Source organism: Apium graveolens, chromosome 7 (assembly GCF_009905375.1).
Source record: "Apium graveolens cultivar Ventura chromosome 7, ASM990537v1, whole genome shotgun sequence".
Taxonomy (NCBI): Eukaryota; Viridiplantae; Streptophyta; class Magnoliopsida; order Apiales; family Apiaceae; genus Apium; species Apium graveolens.
Genome location: NC_133653.1, coordinates 271,683,516 through 271,704,086, shown reverse-complemented (window position 1 = coordinate 271,704,086; position 20,571 = coordinate 271,683,516). Strand labels below are relative to the sequence as shown.

The 20,571-nt window shown below is 31.7% G+C and overlaps 3 protein-coding genes across 4 annotated transcripts; all 3 read right to left on the bottom strand.

The window, feature by feature from the left end:
• Positions 1 to 6,786: 6,786 nt before the first annotated feature.
• On the bottom strand, positions 6,787 to 12,830 carry LOC141672171 (uncharacterized). Of its 2 annotated transcripts, none has more exons than XM_074478680.1 (7): positions 12,576 to 12,830; positions 10,852 to 12,279; positions 9,877 to 9,954; positions 9,485 to 9,614; positions 9,125 to 9,371; positions 8,498 to 8,660; positions 6,787 to 7,087 (listed from the first exon to the last, which is right to left on the bottom strand). In XM_074478680.1, the coding sequence occupies exons 2-7, from the start codon at positions 12,123 to 12,125 to the stop codon at positions 6,991 to 6,993; spliced, it is 1,989 nt and encodes a 662-aa protein (XP_074334781.1). In that variant the 5' UTR covers positions 12,126 to 12,279; positions 12,576 to 12,830; the 3' UTR covers positions 6,787 to 6,990. The 2 variants fall into 2 exon arrangements, with proteins under 2 accessions (XP_074334781.1, XP_074334782.1); XM_074478681.1 differs by having other exon boundaries at positions 10,852 to 12,264.
• A 1,295-nt stretch (positions 12,831 to 14,125) lies between these two features.
• LOC141674978 (homeobox-leucine zipper protein HDG12-like) lies at positions 14,126 to 16,550 on the bottom strand. The gene is made up of 7 exons (XM_074481681.1): positions 16,173 to 16,550; positions 15,968 to 16,069; positions 15,658 to 15,867; positions 15,406 to 15,583; positions 15,032 to 15,297; positions 14,847 to 14,936; positions 14,126 to 14,458 (listed from the first exon to the last, which is right to left on the bottom strand). The coding sequence occupies exons 1-7, from the start codon at positions 16,548 to 16,550 to the stop codon at positions 14,126 to 14,128; spliced, it is 1,557 nt and encodes a 518-aa protein (XP_074337782.1).
• On the bottom strand, positions 16,449 to 20,001 carry LOC141672172 (homeobox-leucine zipper protein HDG11-like). Its single transcript, XM_074478682.1, has 6 exons — positions 19,930 to 20,001; positions 18,016 to 18,048; positions 17,378 to 17,500; positions 16,938 to 17,055; positions 16,748 to 16,899; positions 16,449 to 16,580 (listed from the first exon to the last, which is right to left on the bottom strand). Exons 3-5 carry the CDS (start codon positions 17,488 to 17,490, stop codon positions 16,756 to 16,758), a joined length of 375 nt encoding a protein of 124 aa, XP_074334783.1. The 5' UTR covers positions 17,491 to 17,500; positions 18,016 to 18,048; positions 19,930 to 20,001; the 3' UTR covers positions 16,449 to 16,580; positions 16,748 to 16,755.
• Between the last annotated feature and the right edge of the window lie 570 nt (positions 20,002 to 20,571).

Here is a 20,571-nt window from a genome sequence, read left to right as displayed (position 1 = left end):
AAATTAGACCAATGGGCGTAAAATTTGGATCAATTCTAATTTGTATAACTTGTAGGTTAAGATATAGGGTTTTGTATCGTTAAGATATTGGGTTTTGTATCGTTATAAATACACCATAGTCGTCGAGTTCCTCATTTTTTTATTAAAAATCTGTAGGGCTCTTTTACATAAAAATCAGCAGTCTTGTAAAATTCGTAAGCCAGAATTTATTGATTCTGGACTTTTTGGAAAGATTTTTTCGTTCTTTACAACTTTCGTAAATCGTTTTTCTAAGAAATCATCGTTTAAAGGGTCAAAAAGGGTAAAATCAAATCTGGTTAGAATTTGAGGTAATTAGTTTTCGATCGATTAGTATTTTCAAGATTATATGTTATGCGTTTATATCTGATTATCAAAACATGGGCTAATTGATGATATTTTTCAAAGTATTATGTGTTATAGTATATGTGTGGTGTCTCGACGGTAATTTTGGATCTTTGATTCGTGTCATGATTCGTGAAAATATCGAAAAAAAACTTAGCACAGTAGTTATCGGATTGTAGTGATTGTTTTCTGAAAATAAGATATGGTCAGAATTTCAGGCTCGATTATTTTTGGGCTCGACACGATAAAAAAAATTCGAACTCGAATTTGATATGCATACACTCGACTTGACTCGAATTACACCCCTAGTCTTTCCCAAAACGTTCTTTAATATTTAACCTTTTAAAAATTACCCGTTAATTACAATGGCCATCAGTTGTATTTAAAAAATACGACCAAATGTTATTGCATTCAGTTTTAAATCAGCTGAAAAAATTACAGCATTTTTTCCGGATTTTTAACAAAAAATTCAAAAAACCCAGGAATTTTGCCGCTTTTTCTTAAAGTTGTTTATGAAAGAAATTGGTCGTGTTTATTGCTAAAAATGAATTTTTTGGCAAGCTTTTTCCTGCTTTTTTCCTCTACAACCGAAAACAACCGATTTATTTTGAAGGTCGTACTAAATACAACCGCTTTAATATGATCGCGGTTAAATACAACACTATCTCATTCTGTTTGAGTTTGACTAGGCAGAAAATAAAAGGTTGACTAGGGTAACTCTAAATTCGACCGAGTTTAATTATTTTTAATCGTGATCATATTCTTCTGTTCATTTTTTACCTTAATTTCTGGAATTAAGTGGAAATTATCAGTTTTTCTGAATTTAGAACTGAAACAAAAATGTCACATAAAATATCAAACAACAAATTCATTTAAAACAGTTGGGTTCAATTTTGATCACATTTAATCATTTTTCAGGTGCATATATCAGGAATAATTCTTACAAACGGATTATAACAATATGGTTTGAGAGCTTAGGCTTAAGTATTGCTGACCTTATTAATTTTCCAACATTCAGCAATCATGCTCATTGAAGACATGATACAAATTGCAGAATGAAATTTAATCAAATGGTCAAATGTCATTCATATCTTTTCCCTACGAGTACTTATGGATCAAAAACCATATATTATACTCCCTTCGTACTTTTTTATTGTCCTGCATGTTTTATTAGATGAATATGAATATGTATTATAGTTCTATTCATAACTTTTTTTTAAAAAAATTCTGAATAAAATTTTAAACATTCTATTTTTATTAAGAAAAAATAAAAATAAAATTTAAATATTCAATATTGATTGAGAAAAGAATGTTTTTAGAAAAAGTAATAGAATTATATTTTATATTCATTTTAAAATTGCGGACAATTTCTCACAAACGATAACAATTGAGGAAAACAATTGGAAGTAACGGACAGTATCATCTTAACTTAAACTAGCATAATAACCCGTGCGAGGCACGGTTCATTTTCTAGAATTTTTTTATGCATCATGCAATTATAATGTTCTTAATTGTTTTCTTATTTATAAATGTTGTACAATGTCTAACGTATATCAAATACAAATTGATTGTTTATCAATGTGTATTATTTTCATAAAAGACAATACCAAATTACACAGCGTTTCAAATATAACTCATTAAGAAATATATATATATATATATATATATATATATTCTTGTTTGTGTTGTATAATTTGTATTTAATGAATGAATATAAATAGGGTAGTCAGTGCACGTTTAAAACGAAATAATTATATTTAATCTGTAAAATGTCGTTAATATGTTTACAAATAAAAGTTAAAAAATAACATTTATGTTGAATATAGAGTTAACCAAAAATTTTGAATTTTATTTAAATAAACTATATGTACCGGTCTATATTATTACTGAGTTCATTACTAACTTATAATTAACTTACTCAATTTAAAAAGATAAAAAATTAATAATTGAAGTCAGGATGACTTGCAATCATAATATACAATAATGTAAAATTTACACTATTGTTAATATAAAAGTTGATTTTAATAAAAAAAGTTAGTTTTTGAAATTCAACGTATGTATGCATGAAAAAATGTTAGTTTTTTTATTTACACTACGGTTACCAAAGTAACATTAAGTTATATGTGTGTGTCTGCATGTAAATTGTCGTATGTTACATTTCTTAGTAAATTACGATGGTTTCAATTATTTATATGTTAAATATCTGATTTATGTACATTTTTAATCACTATTAACATCTAGTGATATAAATGTTTACTTAAATAACATGCATTTATAATTATTCAAAAATTAAAATTATGTAATAAATAAATTGCAATAATCTATATATGGTATTCATATTATCACTAACAAACAATCTATATCTAGTTTTTACGCAACTGAGTATCAACACTACAACAAAAGCGGCTAAATTCAACCGACAGTATTCGGTTGAATTTAGCATAAAACCAACCGGATCCGGTTGAATTTATGCAGCCAATCGGTTGTAAATAAGGCCGTTGAAATTAGCATTCCGGTTGAATTTATGATTATATTCAACCATTTTCGGTTGAGTTTGCTGACACTATTTTCAACCACTTCCAGTTGAAATTAACTTTACACATTTCAAAAAAAAAATTAAAATTTGATTTTGATTTTCACCAAAAAAAAATTTCCCGCCAAAATTACTAAATACAACCGAAAAAAGTTGAATTTATTTTTTTAAACCCAACCGGTTTTGGTTGATTCGTAAGCTAGTCCATTTTTTGTATATATTAATTTCAACCAAATTTTGTTGAATATAGATTTCATAAATAACCGGAAGTGGTTGATTAATTTTGATTATGTCTATTAAATACAACCATCTCTTGTTGAATTTAATAAGCAATTAGTATTATTTTCAACCATTAACAGTTGAATTTTAAAATACAATATTGTAAAATAATTTTTGAATAAGCTGCCTCCCGTACAATTCTTTAGATATATAACTATTAATAAAAAATAAAACAAAAAATTAGATAAACCAAACTGAAATGCATACATAAACACGCATTAGTTCAATGTTTTTATACCTAATACAAAATATGTAACTTGATATCATAAAACATAGGCCAAATTTTAAAGTTTGAGACCAAACTACCACATGCAAAATTAGAAAAGTTCTTAGGCAAAATAATCATAAGCTAGGATCTTCGGTTAAAGTGGGAAGCGATATTCCAAGTCGTCTATATGAACATCATTGTCATCTTCGTCCACCTCCATATGTTCTGAGCGCGTATCATGTGGTTAAGAATAAAAATCTGATTAGACTACACTGCCAAAATAATAGACACAACTTTTTAATCATTTAACAAAATCTATATCTATATCTTACTATTAAATCTATATCTATATTTTACTATTAAAGCCAAACTACAGGTAATCTGTAGGTCGGTTCTTTAAGCCTAAAGCAGACTACAATAATAGTTTGGATTTTTATATTAGCATAATATGAAAAACCCATTTAGTATATGACTCCATAATGCCATGTCGATACAAATCATAAGTTACATTGTCGGGTAATTTACGACATGTATTTCCACACTCATTACATGGCCATCTTATCCTCCCTATTGAATCAACTTCCCCTTTCATAGCAAAATTGATGAAATTTTGTACACCATATTTGTACTCCTCGGTTATATTATTCCTTGCATCAAACCTACGATGCATCCAACTTCGATCGGATGCCATCTACAATTATCATATTTTGATTAATTAGTTATTATAGACAAGAACTAACATCAATAAACAACTTAATTAAATTAATATTTCATTGGTCCGATTGATACAATCATTATATAACTCAATGTCTTATGATTATCTTAACATACTAAAAACAAGTAATAATCACACTAATTTAGCCACAATTGACAATATTAAAACAATTGACATATAAAAAAATTAACAATATTAACACAATTGACATATATGAATACAAGAATTACAAGTATATGTATGAAAAATGTGAAAGAATACTTACTTGGACATGAATGCTTTTAAAATTGAAGATTAAGAAATTAAAGGAGATAGGAAAAATGGTGAAAGAAGAAAAAAGAGACCACTGGAAAGAAAGGATACTGACAGTAGGGGTTTCTAAATGTGTTACCCAAATACAACAGGAAACGGTTGAAAACGAACAGCAGGTATATTCAACCATATACGGTTGAAAACGAACAACGGGTATATCCAACCAGATACGGTTGAATTTAAAATCCGCTAAATTTATTCATTTTGGTGGGAACTTTCTCGCGAACAAAAAAGTGTTCATACTAAATTCAACCGAAAATCGTTGAATAAGATTTCCGTTGATTTTATCCGGTTAAATTAATTTTTGGTGGGAACTTTCCTGCTCGCCCAAAAATTGGTTGTTCTAAATTCAACCGGTTTTGGTTGACTATAAAGCAGTTGAATTTATTCGATTGAATTTAACTTTTGGGGGGAAATTTCCTGCTCAGGGAAAAATTGGGAATACTAAATTCAACGGGTTCTGGTTGAATTGAAAACCGGTTGAATTTAGTCGGTTGAATTTAGTGACGGTTGAATTTGTTCGGTTGAATTTGAGCGCAGGTCAAAGGTCTAACAACGTTGAATTCAAATTCAACCATATACGGTTGAGTTTAGGTTCAGTTGAATTTAACCGGTTGAATTTAACCCCATTTTCTAGTAGTGCAATCATGGTTGTAACATAAAAAGAAATTATATATTATAAAGACTTATTATTGATATTCATAATTTTTTTTAAGGATTCGAAGGAAAAATTATAATTATATCGTTATTTAAAGAAAATCTCGAATTGGATCCCAAATTGACGGCCATGAATGCTGCCCTCGAGGACGTGTACAAAGTCTTTGCCGATTCTTATCAACATGGTCAGTTGAACTGGTTAATTCTGGTTAATTCATTCAGATTATTGAACAATATATATTTTTTTAAATAGTATAAAATACATTAAATCAATATATACAATATAGTATAGATATAACTTTTATTTGAATAATTCAAAATATTTGTACAACATTATCTTGATCAATGAATATTATTTATCTAGAAAAATTCTTTTTAAAAAGCTAGTATTTTTTAAGTGAAAAATAAAAAATAAATCGATTTAATATATCATCGTAGTTTTAAAAAATCTCGTGAGATCTCATATCAAAATTTGAATATTTTAAAAATCGGGACAAGTTCCAAAAATAATAATGCGCTACAAGTGAAGTTAGTAATTTTAATATTAATAATCAATTGATTTGATCTTATAAACAGCTCAAACACATTAATTTATATTAACATAAGATATTAAAAAAATTCATATTATTGGTAAGATATTATGGCCGAACTTGTAATTTAAATTTACTAAACGTAGAATGTGACGATGTTTTTCGGCCGGGTCATGTAGTCAAATTTCGAGTATTTTTTGAAAAATGGATCAAGTTCTAATTGCAAATTGGAATAAAATAAAATGTTTTGACTCATTGTAATTTGAACTCATCTAAATATGTAATACCATTATAGATTATTTATATATAAGCGATTTTATTTTCAATATTTTCTTTAAAAATTATACATGTATATTTTAATAACTTTTTGTAATAATAAAATATGTTAAAAATATATGAGATACATTTTTAAACTAAAAAAGATTAATAAATAAGATAATAATTCATTTATGTACTATGTCTAATTTTGTATCCGGAATTTAATTCTTTAAAATTAACTGTACAAATATTAAAGTAACTATCTTTTTTTTTGCGGAATTCAAGTAACTATTTTTAAAGTTAAATAAAATATTTATTTAGCACACTTACATATTATGTGTATGATAAAAAATACATGTGACATTACATTATGGTGTAGTGGTATGAAGTTGTATATATATGAATGAAATATCTCGAGTTCGATTCCCACATAGCACATCTTTTATAAAAAAAAATTAAAACACGGGTAATTTAGTCTTTTTAATCTCACTAATTATCCTCTTGTTCTCCTATTATATATAGAAGAGATTAGAAGTTAAATCCGCCAAAAACCATACTAATAAGTAATAACTACACTACTGGTAACCATGTAGCATGTAGTAAAAAATGAACCTTTTAAGTATCCATATTTATATCTATTTTTGAAATAATACATTATTTACTAAATAACTATGATAATTACTAGATGATTTCGTATCTATCTTTTTAAATAACCTTTGCTTTTATCAAATTTATTATCAATAATTTAGGATAAACTGGAATTTGGAATGCATAATAAAAAATTTATTATTCTGTCCCCCACATTTCTTTACAGTTTTTTTCACATGTTTGACATGCATTTTAAGGCAACTATAAGTATATTTTCATAATTTATTTTTAATTTTTTTTTATAAAAGGTTGAACATGATATTTTTATTTAGAAGAAAAAAAATCTAAAAAGATTTATGTAACTATATTTAATAAGAGCATTAAAGCATTAAAGGGTATGAGGAGCTCCGTCCCCAATGTAAAGAATTGAGGGGGACGGAGGGAGTAATATTTCTTTTGTAACCCCTTTGTTCATGCTGGAACCGCCCCTGTCTGTAACATGTTATAATGATACCTTGAGGCACATAACAGTTTTCATGATGCAGAACTAACTGCTTGTTGCACGACTCAACCGCGTCTTCCTATTCCTCCATGCAACTTGGATCCGATTTGCTGCAAGATGCCGCCAGTAAGGAGACTCGTACCTGCAAATAGCCGAATACGTACCATGATGAAATTTAATAAACTGCTTAGATTAATCCAGTAGATTATGAATGTTTCAAGATCCATTGTTTTCCAATCACCGTAGGCTCGGATCTCTATGACCACATGAAAGAAATACATTGTATATGTTAAAGAGTATAAGATTTTGTTCGGGACTTCCTCTACTACCTTAAGATTTTAGATGGACTAGTTACTTAACATGGTATGAGAACTCGGTTTAGGGAGGGACTATAAGATCTTGTTCGGGTCTTCCTCTACTACCTTAAGGTTTTAGATGGGCTAGTATAGACAAGTAGCGAAACCTCAATGTGGAGACAAGTAACGATATTGATAGTAAATTGACAAAATACAGCTTCAACTCTTCAAGAAGATACGGATGTAAAAGTTCACTTACTGCTAGACTCTAGACTGGTAGTCAAATTAGGCCAGTCAATGGATCGGGTTTAGATCGGATCGGCCTAAATCCATATCCATATCCATTTATTTTTTCGGATTCGGATCGGATCGGCTCCGGATTTTTAATAGGCCGATCCATATCCGGATCCGTTCGGATCACGGATTTCGGATCGGATATCCGCTCCATTTATGTATATTTATTTTTTTTTAACTTCAATTATTACAAAATCTTTTTAAAATTGACAATTTCAAAAAATATTAAAATACAAGTAGAATATAATGAAGTCCAAAGATAAATTACGAACTAAAATTCGCTTTTTGAAACAAACATATTATTGGGTTGTACAGTATTTTAATTCTAACAATGAAAAAAATTGATGTTGCAAAATGAAAGTGTTATATAAATTAAGAGTTGGGTTATGCGACTCTAAAAGGTAAAAGAACTAGGGTTATATAAATGGACTAGACTATAGAGATTGAACCGAACGAAATATAGATAATGGGACTTGACTCGAGAATAATGGGACTTAACTCGAGGATAACTGGACTTGACATGGAAATAAAAGTGTTATATGAATTGAGACTTGGGTTATGCGGTTTTAAAAGGTAAAAGAACCAGGGTTATAGAAATTGACTAGACTATAGAGACTAAACCGAACAAAATATAGATAATGGAATTTCACTCGAGAATAATACGTTTAAAATTATAATTATTAAAAAATATTTTTATTATATTATATATATATATAAACCGGATCGGGTTATTAACGGATCGGATCGACCTAAATCCATATCCACTCCATTTATAATCGGATTTTTCTTATCAGATCGGATCTCCGATCGGATTTTTAATAGGTCGATCCATATCCACTAAAATGACCTCGGATCGGATCGGGTCGAATTGGATTTTCGCTCCATTGACATGCCAAATACCTCATATATCTGCAGTAAGAACATTTTAATATAATGTATAGGAAAGTTTTCTTTACATTTACCTGAGGGCAGCTTGAAAACGTGGATTAATCAGGAACCTAGAGAAAAGACTAATAACTTCTTGGAGATCTGCAGCTCGGAGTATAAATGCTTCTACATTGGTTACGCATCTTACCATCCTATTGCTTAGCAACTTGAGTCCTGGAATCCTGATTCCTTTTCCATCTGCAGAGAGACAATTTTGTTTAAAATGAATTATATATTCTTTCAATATTGTTAGTTCTTTATCATGAAATTGTTTAACACAGAAATATTAAACTGAAACCATTAAATATACAAGATGACTTCAAAAGAACAATTATTGTAATTATGAGACAAAGGGCTGTTTCCAAATTGTTATATACATCATATAAATATGTTGCAATTATATGTAAGCCGGTAAAAACTGATAGAAGTGTAATGTGCACATTCCAGCCTGCTTTTTTCAGTAGAGGCTTGACTTGCCTACATGAGAAACGAAAGAGCCTGGCTGAGGTAATCCTATCTAAGTACATTCTAACAGAATCTTGATAGATAATTGTTCTGTTACTAGTAGTAATCTGTCTCGAGCAAAGTTACATGTAGCAGGGTTCAAGATAATAAATGTCGGTAAGATAAGTTCAACTAAATTTAGGAAAATGCATAACTACCTTTGTTTACAGACGAATAATCAAGGCACCAGGTAAGAAGTTCTTCTCCACAAACATCACCTTCAGAAAAAGTAACTATATTCTTATCTTCTCCAATGCTCTCAAGCTTACCTCGAACAATAAAAGTCATCATGTCGATCAGACATCTGGGAAGTAAGATTCTGCTTCCTTTGATATATGTTTTATGTTTCAGTCTCTTAAGAATGGAATCTAACATGGGTTCCTCCATCATAGCAAAGATTCCAACCTAAAATAGAGAAGTTCAAATTTCTTAAAAAGGAAAAAAGACACTTTACCTTGTGGCTTGAGGACTGTTGGAGCAGTCGGAAACAAATTATAGCATTAAGTTTTCAACCTTACTCTTTTCACAGATTTAAAGAGATATCGGCGTATATCTCTTTGAAGATCTTCCGCTAGATTCTCCATAAGCATAGTTTCATCTATCCCTCTAGTGGCAGCCCAATTATAACGTTCTGATTCACGGATCTTCCTGCACAAGCTCTCAAACGAGTCAACTTTTCTTAAAGCCAAGATTCAGGAAAACAAAATGCAACTTGTCGTAATGTGAATAAGGTAAAAATTAATCTGAAGTAAGTTTAGTAGGGGAATATTACCCTCAGACAAGGTGTTAGTCAGCGAACAGTGAGATAAAATTACACATTTCGACAATTGAGGAATAACTAGAATTTTCTGAAAGGATGATTGATTTAATGGCCAAATTCAAGGACGGAAGAAACCCATAGAACTTTTACCTTCTAAATTCCTCCGGCAGGCGCCTATGGCTCATCCATTGCTCAACCTCCCGACGCCTTGAAGAAAATTCTAGCCTCCTAAAAGAAAACAATGAACCAAAATATATTATTTTTTATTGAGGGAGACAGAAGATCTAACTTGCACGTATTGTAGAGACACTCTCCAGAGCATTTGTTAACCGTATATTCTTTTATTGAGATATAAAATAAATGCTTCAAAAGATCTATATTTATATTCAAATTAGACCAAGAAAGGTAGATTTATATTCAGGAGATCAAGATGGAACAGAACATATTGAAGAATCCCATTTATTTATGCGTGAACAAATTAATAGCGATGGCTTCACTGTCACTCTGTACCTGTCCAGTTCACGAGAATTGCTACTCTGACTTATCACTTCAGTTACCATCTATATTGTTACCTGGACTTCCATTTTAATTTCTAATGTCACAGTACTTCTGGCTTTATATTATCAAAGATTGTTGTGGTAGAATACTGCTGTGATTCAATTTAGTGCTCGGTTCCTAGCCTGTATCAACCAGTTAAATGCTAATTTACCCTAATTTCCTGAGTTCGCTTCTCCCTCAGTCGAGAATTATCCAAGAATTGATACTACAGCAAAACAAATTTAAACTTTATAATTATTTAAATGAAAATAATTGATTTATATACCTTTGCTAACAGTATCATCTATACTTTACTGTCAGCATTGTAGAGTTCGACTGTTCTGTTAGTACAGTGGACACTAGGAAGCAAATACCTCCCTTTACAGTGAACTAAACAATTGAACGAGTTCGACTGTTCTGTTAGTGCAGTGGACACTAGGAAGCAAATACCTCTCTTTTCAGTGAACTAAACAATTGGGGCACATAAATTTTCACATAGACTAATGTTGTCAAAGAAATTTAATTTCTTCCGATTCATAATTTATGGTCAAGTCCTGCACACTGATCAAAATAAATATATAGAATTACCTGCCTCCGATTGCTTGTAGAAAGCTCTGCATATGACCTTTGTAAGTAGTAAACCTTTCAGTGAAAGTCACTTTAGTAGAAGACTGCTTTTCCTTCTTGCTAGTAACAAACATCTGCTTAAGTTTTGAAAAATCTATTTTTTCTTGGTCAGCATCACTAATTATGACTTCGGGCAGAACATAATTATTGTTTTTTTCTTGCAACACCAAGGTAGACTCAAGAGCTACGACAACCTCAGCCATAGTAGGACGGTGTTTTGGTACAAATTGTAAACACTGGATTGCAACTTTCACAAATGCTTCTAGGCAATCAGGAGACGCCTCGTCCTTCATTTTTGGATCAATAATATGCCCCAAAAGCCCCTTTCTAAAACAGTGTTGTCCCCATTCAGCTAAACCCCTTTGCTCTTTGTCCAGAGTTTTGTCCACTGCTGGTCTTCCACACAAGACCTCCAATAATACGACACCGAAGGAATATACGTCGGATTTCCTCGTCAATCTTTGAGTTGAGACGTAATATGGATCCACATAACCGAAGGTACCTTTGATACGAGTGCTTACATATGTAGTTGCCTGATTTGCTGGACTAATTTTGGATAATCCAAAGTCCGAAATCTTAGCTGCCAAATTCTCATCGAGTAGAATGTTTGTGGTCTTTACATCACGGTGTATTATTCTGCGCTGAGTGCCTGTACCAGTGTGAAGGTAATCGAGTCCACGTGCTGCTCCGATGCAAGCCTTAAGGCGTTGAACCCACGACAGCGTAGGCATAGACTTATGGCCTTCTCTTACCCTTTTATACAGATGATCAGCTAGTGTGCCACCTGGCATAAATTCATAAACCAAAATCATCTCATAACCATCATTGCAATAACCAATCAAAGACACTAGATGGCTGTGCCGAAATTTTGAGAGCATCTCAATTTCCGTCCGGAATTCTAATGGTCCTTGACTGGACCTGGAGTGTAACCGCTTTATGGCAACCACAGTTGGTCCAACTTTAAAAGTGCCTTTGTAAACATTTCCAAATCCGCCTTTTCCGATCACCAATTTATCATGGAAGTTAGATGTCGCTCGCTGCATCTGACCAAGTGAGAAACGGTAACACAATACTTGTGTAGACAACAGTAAGAGTTGGTTATTTTGCTCTGTAAGCTCTGCTTCTTGGAGTTCTTGGAACTTATGAACCACACAATCCAGAATAATGATGAGTAAAATCACACCATTTACAACGAGGTTCGTATATCCAAATAGAAATTCACAGTTTTGCATCATTGTAACACAAGTGCAGCAACAATATTCTATTTCTAGAGCAGAGATAAAAAGTTGGTTTGCTTGCTAAGAGATTGTTCTGCGCTTTTGCTCTGCTTCGACTTTGTTCCCCTTTTCTGTGGCTGGGATCTTCATTTTCTGTCTATAATACAAACATCTATAAAAACACTCGAAAATTAGTAAAGAGCAAAAAAATTAACACTCTGAACACAATTAGTTTCCACATAACAGCTGTTACATCAAAAACGAGTTCAATTTACTGATATTCAAAATCTAAAGCAAGAGTTCTTCCATAAAAATTTCACCAAACAAACATATAATTTCAGGAGTATGCAGCTCTGATATTAACGGATCGAAAATCCCTAATTAACAAAGACTGAAAGTAACAGCACTAGAACACACACAAGCGCACACATGTGTATACAGGACATATATAAAAAGTCAATTTCTTACCTCTAAGATCTTGAAGGATTCATTGACGCGATTTGCTTGTTGAAATAAAGAACAGAGGAGAAGAAACAATGTAAGTCAACAACACAAGTCCACTCTCAATGTAAGTCTGAGTACTTCAGCTCATCATCACATAAAACAACACAAGTAGAGTATGGTTGATATAAAAACAACACAAGTAGGGTATGATTGATATAAAAACAACACAAGTAGGGTATGATTGATATAAAAACAACACAAGTAGGACTCAAAAGTGCAAGTAAAAACATACAAAAAAGTGCAAGTAAAAACACAAGGCTTGAAGGTAATATTGAAGGCTTCAATTATTTCCAACAAAATAGGTCCAATAATCTTATGAATCAACAAAATTATATGCTTCATGAAAAACTAACATACAAAAAAAGTTCATACACAAAAATTATAAAAAAGGTAATATCGCAAACTTAACAAGCACTATTGTTGAGAAAAACTAACATAAAAATAAGGAAGTTCATCAAGAAAAACCCTTAATTCCCGAAAATCATAAATCTTTTGCCTCGGTCCTTATTTATACTGGGATGCCACCTCGAGCAATCCTCTAACAAGGCTTCTGACTTGCTATTTTATTCAAATATCTCCATCCACATCAAGCAGAATAAGACTCTCAATAAAAGGACTAATGAAAAAGGTTGGCTCAGGGCCCTTCTTAAAAGGATAAGTGGTCCATTGATTCCATGAATCAACAAAATTATATTCTTTCCAGTTATCATAATTATTATATGAAATCAAACTATATAATACTATAATCAAACTTGGTATGTATGAAGTGGAAGATTTTTAAAGAACTTTGTCCGTAATACTATAATATAAATAAGGAAATATGTGTTTAAATTAACGATCAACTGATTATCAAAATTATAAACATGTAACCATTTATCACTTACTTTGCTTTGATGAAGCAGACAAAGGTTAAGATGTTTGCTAGAAGACAATTTTCAATCCTTTTTATCTCTCAGCAGTAGACATTAACTTTTTCACACATGAAATTAGTTAACACCCGGGATTAGTATAAAACTAAATACTGAGTTAAAACTCATAGCACTGTTTATGAGTGACACCCTCCATCAATAGGATAAATGGTCGAGATTGCAGAAGCGGAACTTACCTTTAGCTATGTTTACGGGTTTTTCAGTAAATGCAGCTTAAGTTAAGTTTGGCCTTTCTAATATCAACTAATCTCCCCGCATGTAAGCAGTGCTCATCAAACAGGGTGCCTTTTAGACTCCCGAGTTAACAAAGCAAAACCAAATTATTGACATTATCTTCTAAAAAATGCAGTAAATTAAACGATAAAGATAAAAAGAAACAGAAGTATCTGAAAATTGAAATTGGTACTGAATTAAGTTCGGCAGGAGAAAAGCGAAAACCAGTAGCAGAAGAAACAGTAAGCATTAAGTTTGCTTCAGAAAAATTAATAAATACATATTCAGCGCCCTCAACTGACCTTCATTTTCTCTCAACTATCTGTGCATGGTATTGAAGATCCATGCACTAACATCTACACAGATGCAACTCTACCTCAAGGCAGCTTTAACTTTATTCACCAGGTTATTAGCTGTATTCACCAACTCCTGGCTCATCTTACCCGATGTCAAGTTGCTCACGATAATTCGTACCACTATTGTAACAAGTGATCCGGCTGAAAGTTCTCCAGGACCCAGATTTTCTCCAGCATCAGGGGATATTGCGATTCCAGAAGATAAGATGGGGATGAATGAGGGGTCTTCACTACTCATAGCCAAGTTAATGGTAACCAGGTCTATAGGACAGTACACAACAAGGGCACCTGATGAGTCAATGCAGCTTTCTTGAAGAATCAACTTGTTGTTCTGGATAGTATTGAAGGCCTGTACATTATGAGATATTATTTTGCATGTAGATTAATGATGCTTCGAAAAATATAGATAAGAGCTTGCTTGAAGTAGTAATGAAATTTGCAAAAATGTTTTGGCCTTGTAGTGGATTTTGTTTGATAGAAATGAACAATTAAGCAGGGACTGCTAGTAAATTACTTGACGAGTATTGCAACTCCGTACTCTAAAAATAAGAGTCACTTATAAGATATTATAAGCTTTCTTATCATGCTTTAAGAATAAAGATCAAGAACTTATTTGAAGTTGTAGAAATGCTCACGTGAAAATCAGGGTTCGCTATAAGGCCTCCCTAAAAAATCCTTGCCTTTAAAAAAGATAAAGGTCACAAGCATAACTTAAAGCAAAAAACTAAAAATCATACCCCGAGAACAGAGATACAATTCCCAGGATGAGATCCACACGCGATATGGCCAACCTCTTGAACAGGAATATAATTCGAAAGAACATCCCACTAATTAAAAAGACAAACAAAAAAAGTTCATTATCAGAGTAATGTGCATAAAAAGCTTTACACCAGAAGAAAAAACTTTGTGTCATATATCTTACCAGAGGTCGGTTTTTTTCGTCCCTTAAGAAATCGAAAATCACTTTAGAAGAAATTGGCATCGAAATAGTAGTTTCTGCACTGAGAACCATGCTGTTAGGATGGCCTGGATCAGTGCACTTTTGAAGAGTTGCTCGTACTTCCGCATCGTTCATCCCAGATATCGTCACTTGCTGCTCATTAACTATGTTGATGCTAGAACAGAAAGTCTTAACCATTCTCTCGGAAAGCTTCATCAAATTTCTTTTGCCATGAGGGGATGTAATTACTGGATATCAGGTGCAAAATGATTATCCACATACTTTTGGCACAATGGGAACCACTAAAGAGTAACAGATAAGGAAAAAATAAAATGCGGGGCATTTAGATGCCTTACCTCCTCCCAGATCAGACATATTACTGGAATTCATCAAATAGGTAAGCCTTTCACATGTTCTTTGAAGTGTAGCAAGCTTTCTTATGGCGCCAAATGCTAAACCACTACCAACATGTTTCATATAGAGATTGTGAATCGGTCTTATATCTTCTATTTCCGTGTGTTCGATCCAAGTAATCTGTCATCATGAAAGACGTCCAGGTCAGAAAACACCAAAAAACAAACGGTTGTGATATAAAAACTTAGCAACACCTTCGAGTGGCCATTGAGCATGTCTTCAATTATGCACCCAGAAGGTAGACGACGAACTGGGCTCTGAGAATTATAAAAAGGTCCTTGGGGAAAGTCATAGGAAACATCAACTATAGCCCATGCATTTTGCTCAATTTGCTGACAAAAACGAAGAAAATAGAATTCACGGGTTGGCACTAAAGGGGACAACACCTGCAACTCTTCATACATCTGCAACAATAATAAATTCATTTTCAAAATGTTTCTACCATAATACATGCAAAGATTATAAAGAAGCGGAGAAAAAGTGAATGAAATAAATATATGTTACCATTTGTAACAAGCCATTCCGACTGCCCATCAATCCAGCTGATATAACTTCAACAGTTGTTGCCCTTGAAATAACATTGGGAAAAGACTCCATCCACTTGTTCTGAAAAGTAGAAATATATTCACCACCCCACATCAAAATATTCCGCAACATTTTAGTGTTTAAGTGTTAACGAATTTAGTAATAGAAAAAAATGAAAACTAACCGCATCCATAAATATATCAACTAAATCCAGACAACTATCGACGATCACAACACTTGAATCTTTTGATGACTCAATACGAACATTAGGACTTTTAGCAACTCCGGCAAAGATGCTCTCATAAACTGCACGATTTAAAACTTCACATCTATCAGCCGACGATCTTATCCATAAAGGTGAACTACTTTGTGCGAGCTTGATCAGTTCTTCCATAGCATTAAGAGAAACATTAACCATGAGCGACTTGTCCATATCTGTAAGGTTGAATGTTCTCCGGAATGGCATACTTTGAATGGTCGATGAAGTACTTCCTGAAAAAAGATCAGGATAAAGCGATGATGGACCATTATTCACATGGAGTTGTGAAAGAGGCCTTCCCATGTTGGCAGCTAGGCTCTCATGTCTTTGAATCTGCAGTTCATAAAAAATCACATTTAAAACTACCCATGTAATAATAAATTAAGGACATTAACATTTCTCAATTTAACTAAATAACTAATTACTTATAGAGCATGAAGTTTAATATCAAATCTTATTACATAGATTGCAGTAAAGACCACGGATACAATTATACAAACCTCTTCACTCAAATGAGCATTTCCTTCACGCAATTGATCCAGACCTCTACAAGATGCGCATTCTTAAGCGCCTCCATGATGGCTATATTTTCAGATCGAAGCATATCATTCTCCGCACGAAGAACAGAGTTGTCAGCTTTTTCTTGTTGTGCCTAAGAACATTTCAATGATTAAAATTTTATCAATGAACCTTTAGTTGTGTCCTTCTATTCTGAAACCAAAATTTTATCTGGAGTGGTGACAATCTCAACTCTTTACAGAGTTGCATTCTCATTTTTTCATCCGGATGAGGACATTCATTAATTGCCCTTCAATCAAAAACATATATAAAAATTATTAGAAATTATAAATAGATTCATCACCTTACAACCGAACAAAACATATACCATTTATCCACTCGTAGACAAAGGGACTCTCGAGGTAAGACGTAACCATAACTTACCTTTACAGCATGTTATTTCATGAAATAAACAACATTGAATCCCAATACTCAAAATATTTTCATAAATCTTACTGACAGAAGTGACAAAAGCGTAGATTCACAACAAACTTTTCACCAAGAAATTTTGAAAAAATTAATTTCCGAAAAAAATAAAAATGAATAAAACACTAGTCAAAAATTAATAATACCCTTCAAGCCTTTCAATTTGTTGATTTGTGAGCCGTTGGTAATGACACGCTCTTCGGGGACTTTCGGTGCCATCTTCCCCCGAGCTAACAACCATGTCTCCAGTATCGTCCATGAATATGTATCTACAAAAAAAACAAGAGATATGTTGTCGTAGTAGTAACAGTGTAATATATATGGAGTGCAGGCTAGTAAATGTAATTGTCTGAATGAATCTTTGGCAATTCTTTTCAAAATATAAATTTATTAAGGCCCCACATAATAACTATAAAAGAATACTTTTCTTAAAAAAAATCCATAAAAATCTATTATAGAATATGAGAAATTAATTTGAGCATCAAACGCCTCGGTATACATCCGATGAATTTAAAACGGGTCAAATGGCTATTCCATCATCGAAGTGAAGCCTAACTTACAGTTAGGTCACTGAACTGAAAAAATTTGCAATTAACTTGTTAAACCAATAAAAACTCTCATTTAGGTTTGCGCCATTTGTAAAAGTTAAAAATCAAACGGGGGTTGCCGATGTGTATAATATTTACGGTGGGTGCATGCATATTTGTTAACCAGGTACAAAAACCAACGAACATATATATCCGGGCCCATTTGTATACAATCCGATCCAAAGTAAGGTAATTACCACTTCCTTCTCACTGTTTATCTTCTTCATCCCCTTACAAATTACAATTGCAGTGACATCATATCAGCAATAATAACTATGTCCAACAAAAAATTAATTTAACATATCAACAATTTATGTAAACATAGACATAGATGTGAGAATCATTAACGGAACACGTGTTGCTACATCTGAGAGAATCATAAGAAACAAATAACATTGGTTCCGCAAACTTTGGATATAAAATATGAAGATTTTATGAAACTAAGTGAGTTTTTACTACCAATGTTATTGTAATTTCTGAAATTAGTTGTAGTGTTTGCAATATTTAGCTATGAACGCCAAGTGATTGAAGAAAATTCTTATGTGATCTTGTATTTGTAGTCATTGTCAATCTTGTATGCATGAGCGTGAGTATTCTGTTTCGATAAAACTTAGTTTCTAATGAGATTAAATTAAAAAGAAAATGAATGTAAATTTGTTTGAAGTGGATTATATTAAGATTGCTTCTTAATATTGATGTTGTTGGGTCTATAGATAAACAATGAAAGAATTGACGAATGCATATATTGTTGCAAAAAAACCAGTCACATGAGATTGACATTGATGGACCGAAATACTGAGAGAAGAATGGTGGGTTATATTTGTTTTTATTTATTTTGGATCGGGTTGGTTGTATATAATTGGAACGGGTTAAAACTGGAAGTTATTTTCCCAGTGGAGTGTGGTTGACGTGGTGATATTTAACGGATTTTGTTTAAAGTCAAACGATACTTAACGGTGTGAAAGTTTTATATAAGTTTGATATCTTTCGTGCAAGCTTTTTAGGTTTACTTATCCATATGCAGGACTTTTTAGTTAATGTTGGGCCTTATTTCAATGATGAAATAGTCATTTAACCCAATTTAAAATTGTGCATCTACTTAGATTTTTTCTTAATAAAGATACTTACTAGTTTATATAAATAATTTTAATTAAAAAATAAATCATGTGTCATTAACATAAGTACCCACTCTATTATATTATACACTAAAATCAATAAACATATTGTTATTGTTTTAAAAATGAAATATTGACCCATGCTTCTACATTCAAATCTTAATCCCCTGAAATCTTGACAATGAGCAACATCTGAATATCTTTTGGATTATGATTTTTATTTGAATTAATTAGCTAATTATAACTATAAAAAAAATTATGACAAGAATACAAACAAATTTCAATGTTACCTTTTAAACAAGAACTACAAGTTGTAAAACGAAATTGAACCGGTCCCATTGGATATCTAATACTAGTCCCTAGTTTCGAAATTTGTAAAAAAATACTAGTATGGTATAAACGATGAAGAAATGGAAACATAAGGAATTTATATAGAACTACGACCCAAACGAATTCGCATGGTATAGTTTTGAATCCATATTTGATTTTATTAATAATGAACCTGTCCCATATTCATATTTGAATTCAAGTGGGAAAATTTGTAAATTTTAAATTAAATATGAGCTAAAAAATTATAAAATCTAAGTCAGATCTAATATAGGAGGATTTAGGAGGATTAAAGATGTTATCAACGGTTTTGTGAATTTGCCTTTGAAAAATTATTAGAGTTAAAAGTTTCTTTGTTTAGGTTTCTTTGTTTATGATAACCAATATATTTTTAAAGAGACGAGAGATGTCGGAAAAAATTTGAAGCCAAGTTTCACAAAGACGCCCTTAAAGGGCAAAGCGCAACCCGCTCTAATTAAAATCAAAGCCACTACCCTGGACTTCATGGCATCTTTTTTTTAATTTATCCAAACATCTTCACTATATAAACAAGAAAACATGTATAAAATAGTTTATGACGAAAACCACTAAATCAAAAACTAACTATACTAAAAAAGATAAAAAAAAACATTGAACATTTAAATTTTTCAAATGTAAAAGAAGAATTACCTCCAAAAGTAAGCCTTTTCAAGGGCAACTCGATCTTTTCTGGAGCAATTTCTTCATTGTTTATTTTCTGTAACAAATTCATAAATAAAAGGTTAATTAAGTTGAAGACCTCAAAAATTGGATATGAGCTTTTCGAGAAAGAAATTCATACAAAACATAGTTAAAATTTTGTGCCATGGTTAATCTTTCTCAATCAATTGTGCTTGATCAATTGTGCTTGATTCATGTATTAGCACGAAGGGTAAATCAAAAATCGACATGAATCATGAAATTCCAGTTCAATCCTATTCATAAGAGTTCAAAAAGTATATCCTTATACATACTAAGTGTAAGTAGTTCTTATTAGAAGATTTTGTCACTGTACTACCAAACAATCCTCTATCTGTTGATTATTAAAGTTAGCATATCATCCGTTGGATTATAAATTGCTTATGATAACTATATGTGTATACTAACTGTATTATTTCAGATATAATTACTTTATGTTTACGTTCTTTTTATACAATTAAAGATGGGAAACGATTTTATTACATTTAAAAAAAATGAAAAATAGTACTGCTAAAATTAATTACAAAAGAATCGTAAAATAATCATAGAGAAAATAATAAGAATGATTTATAATACAATCATAGAGAATATGAC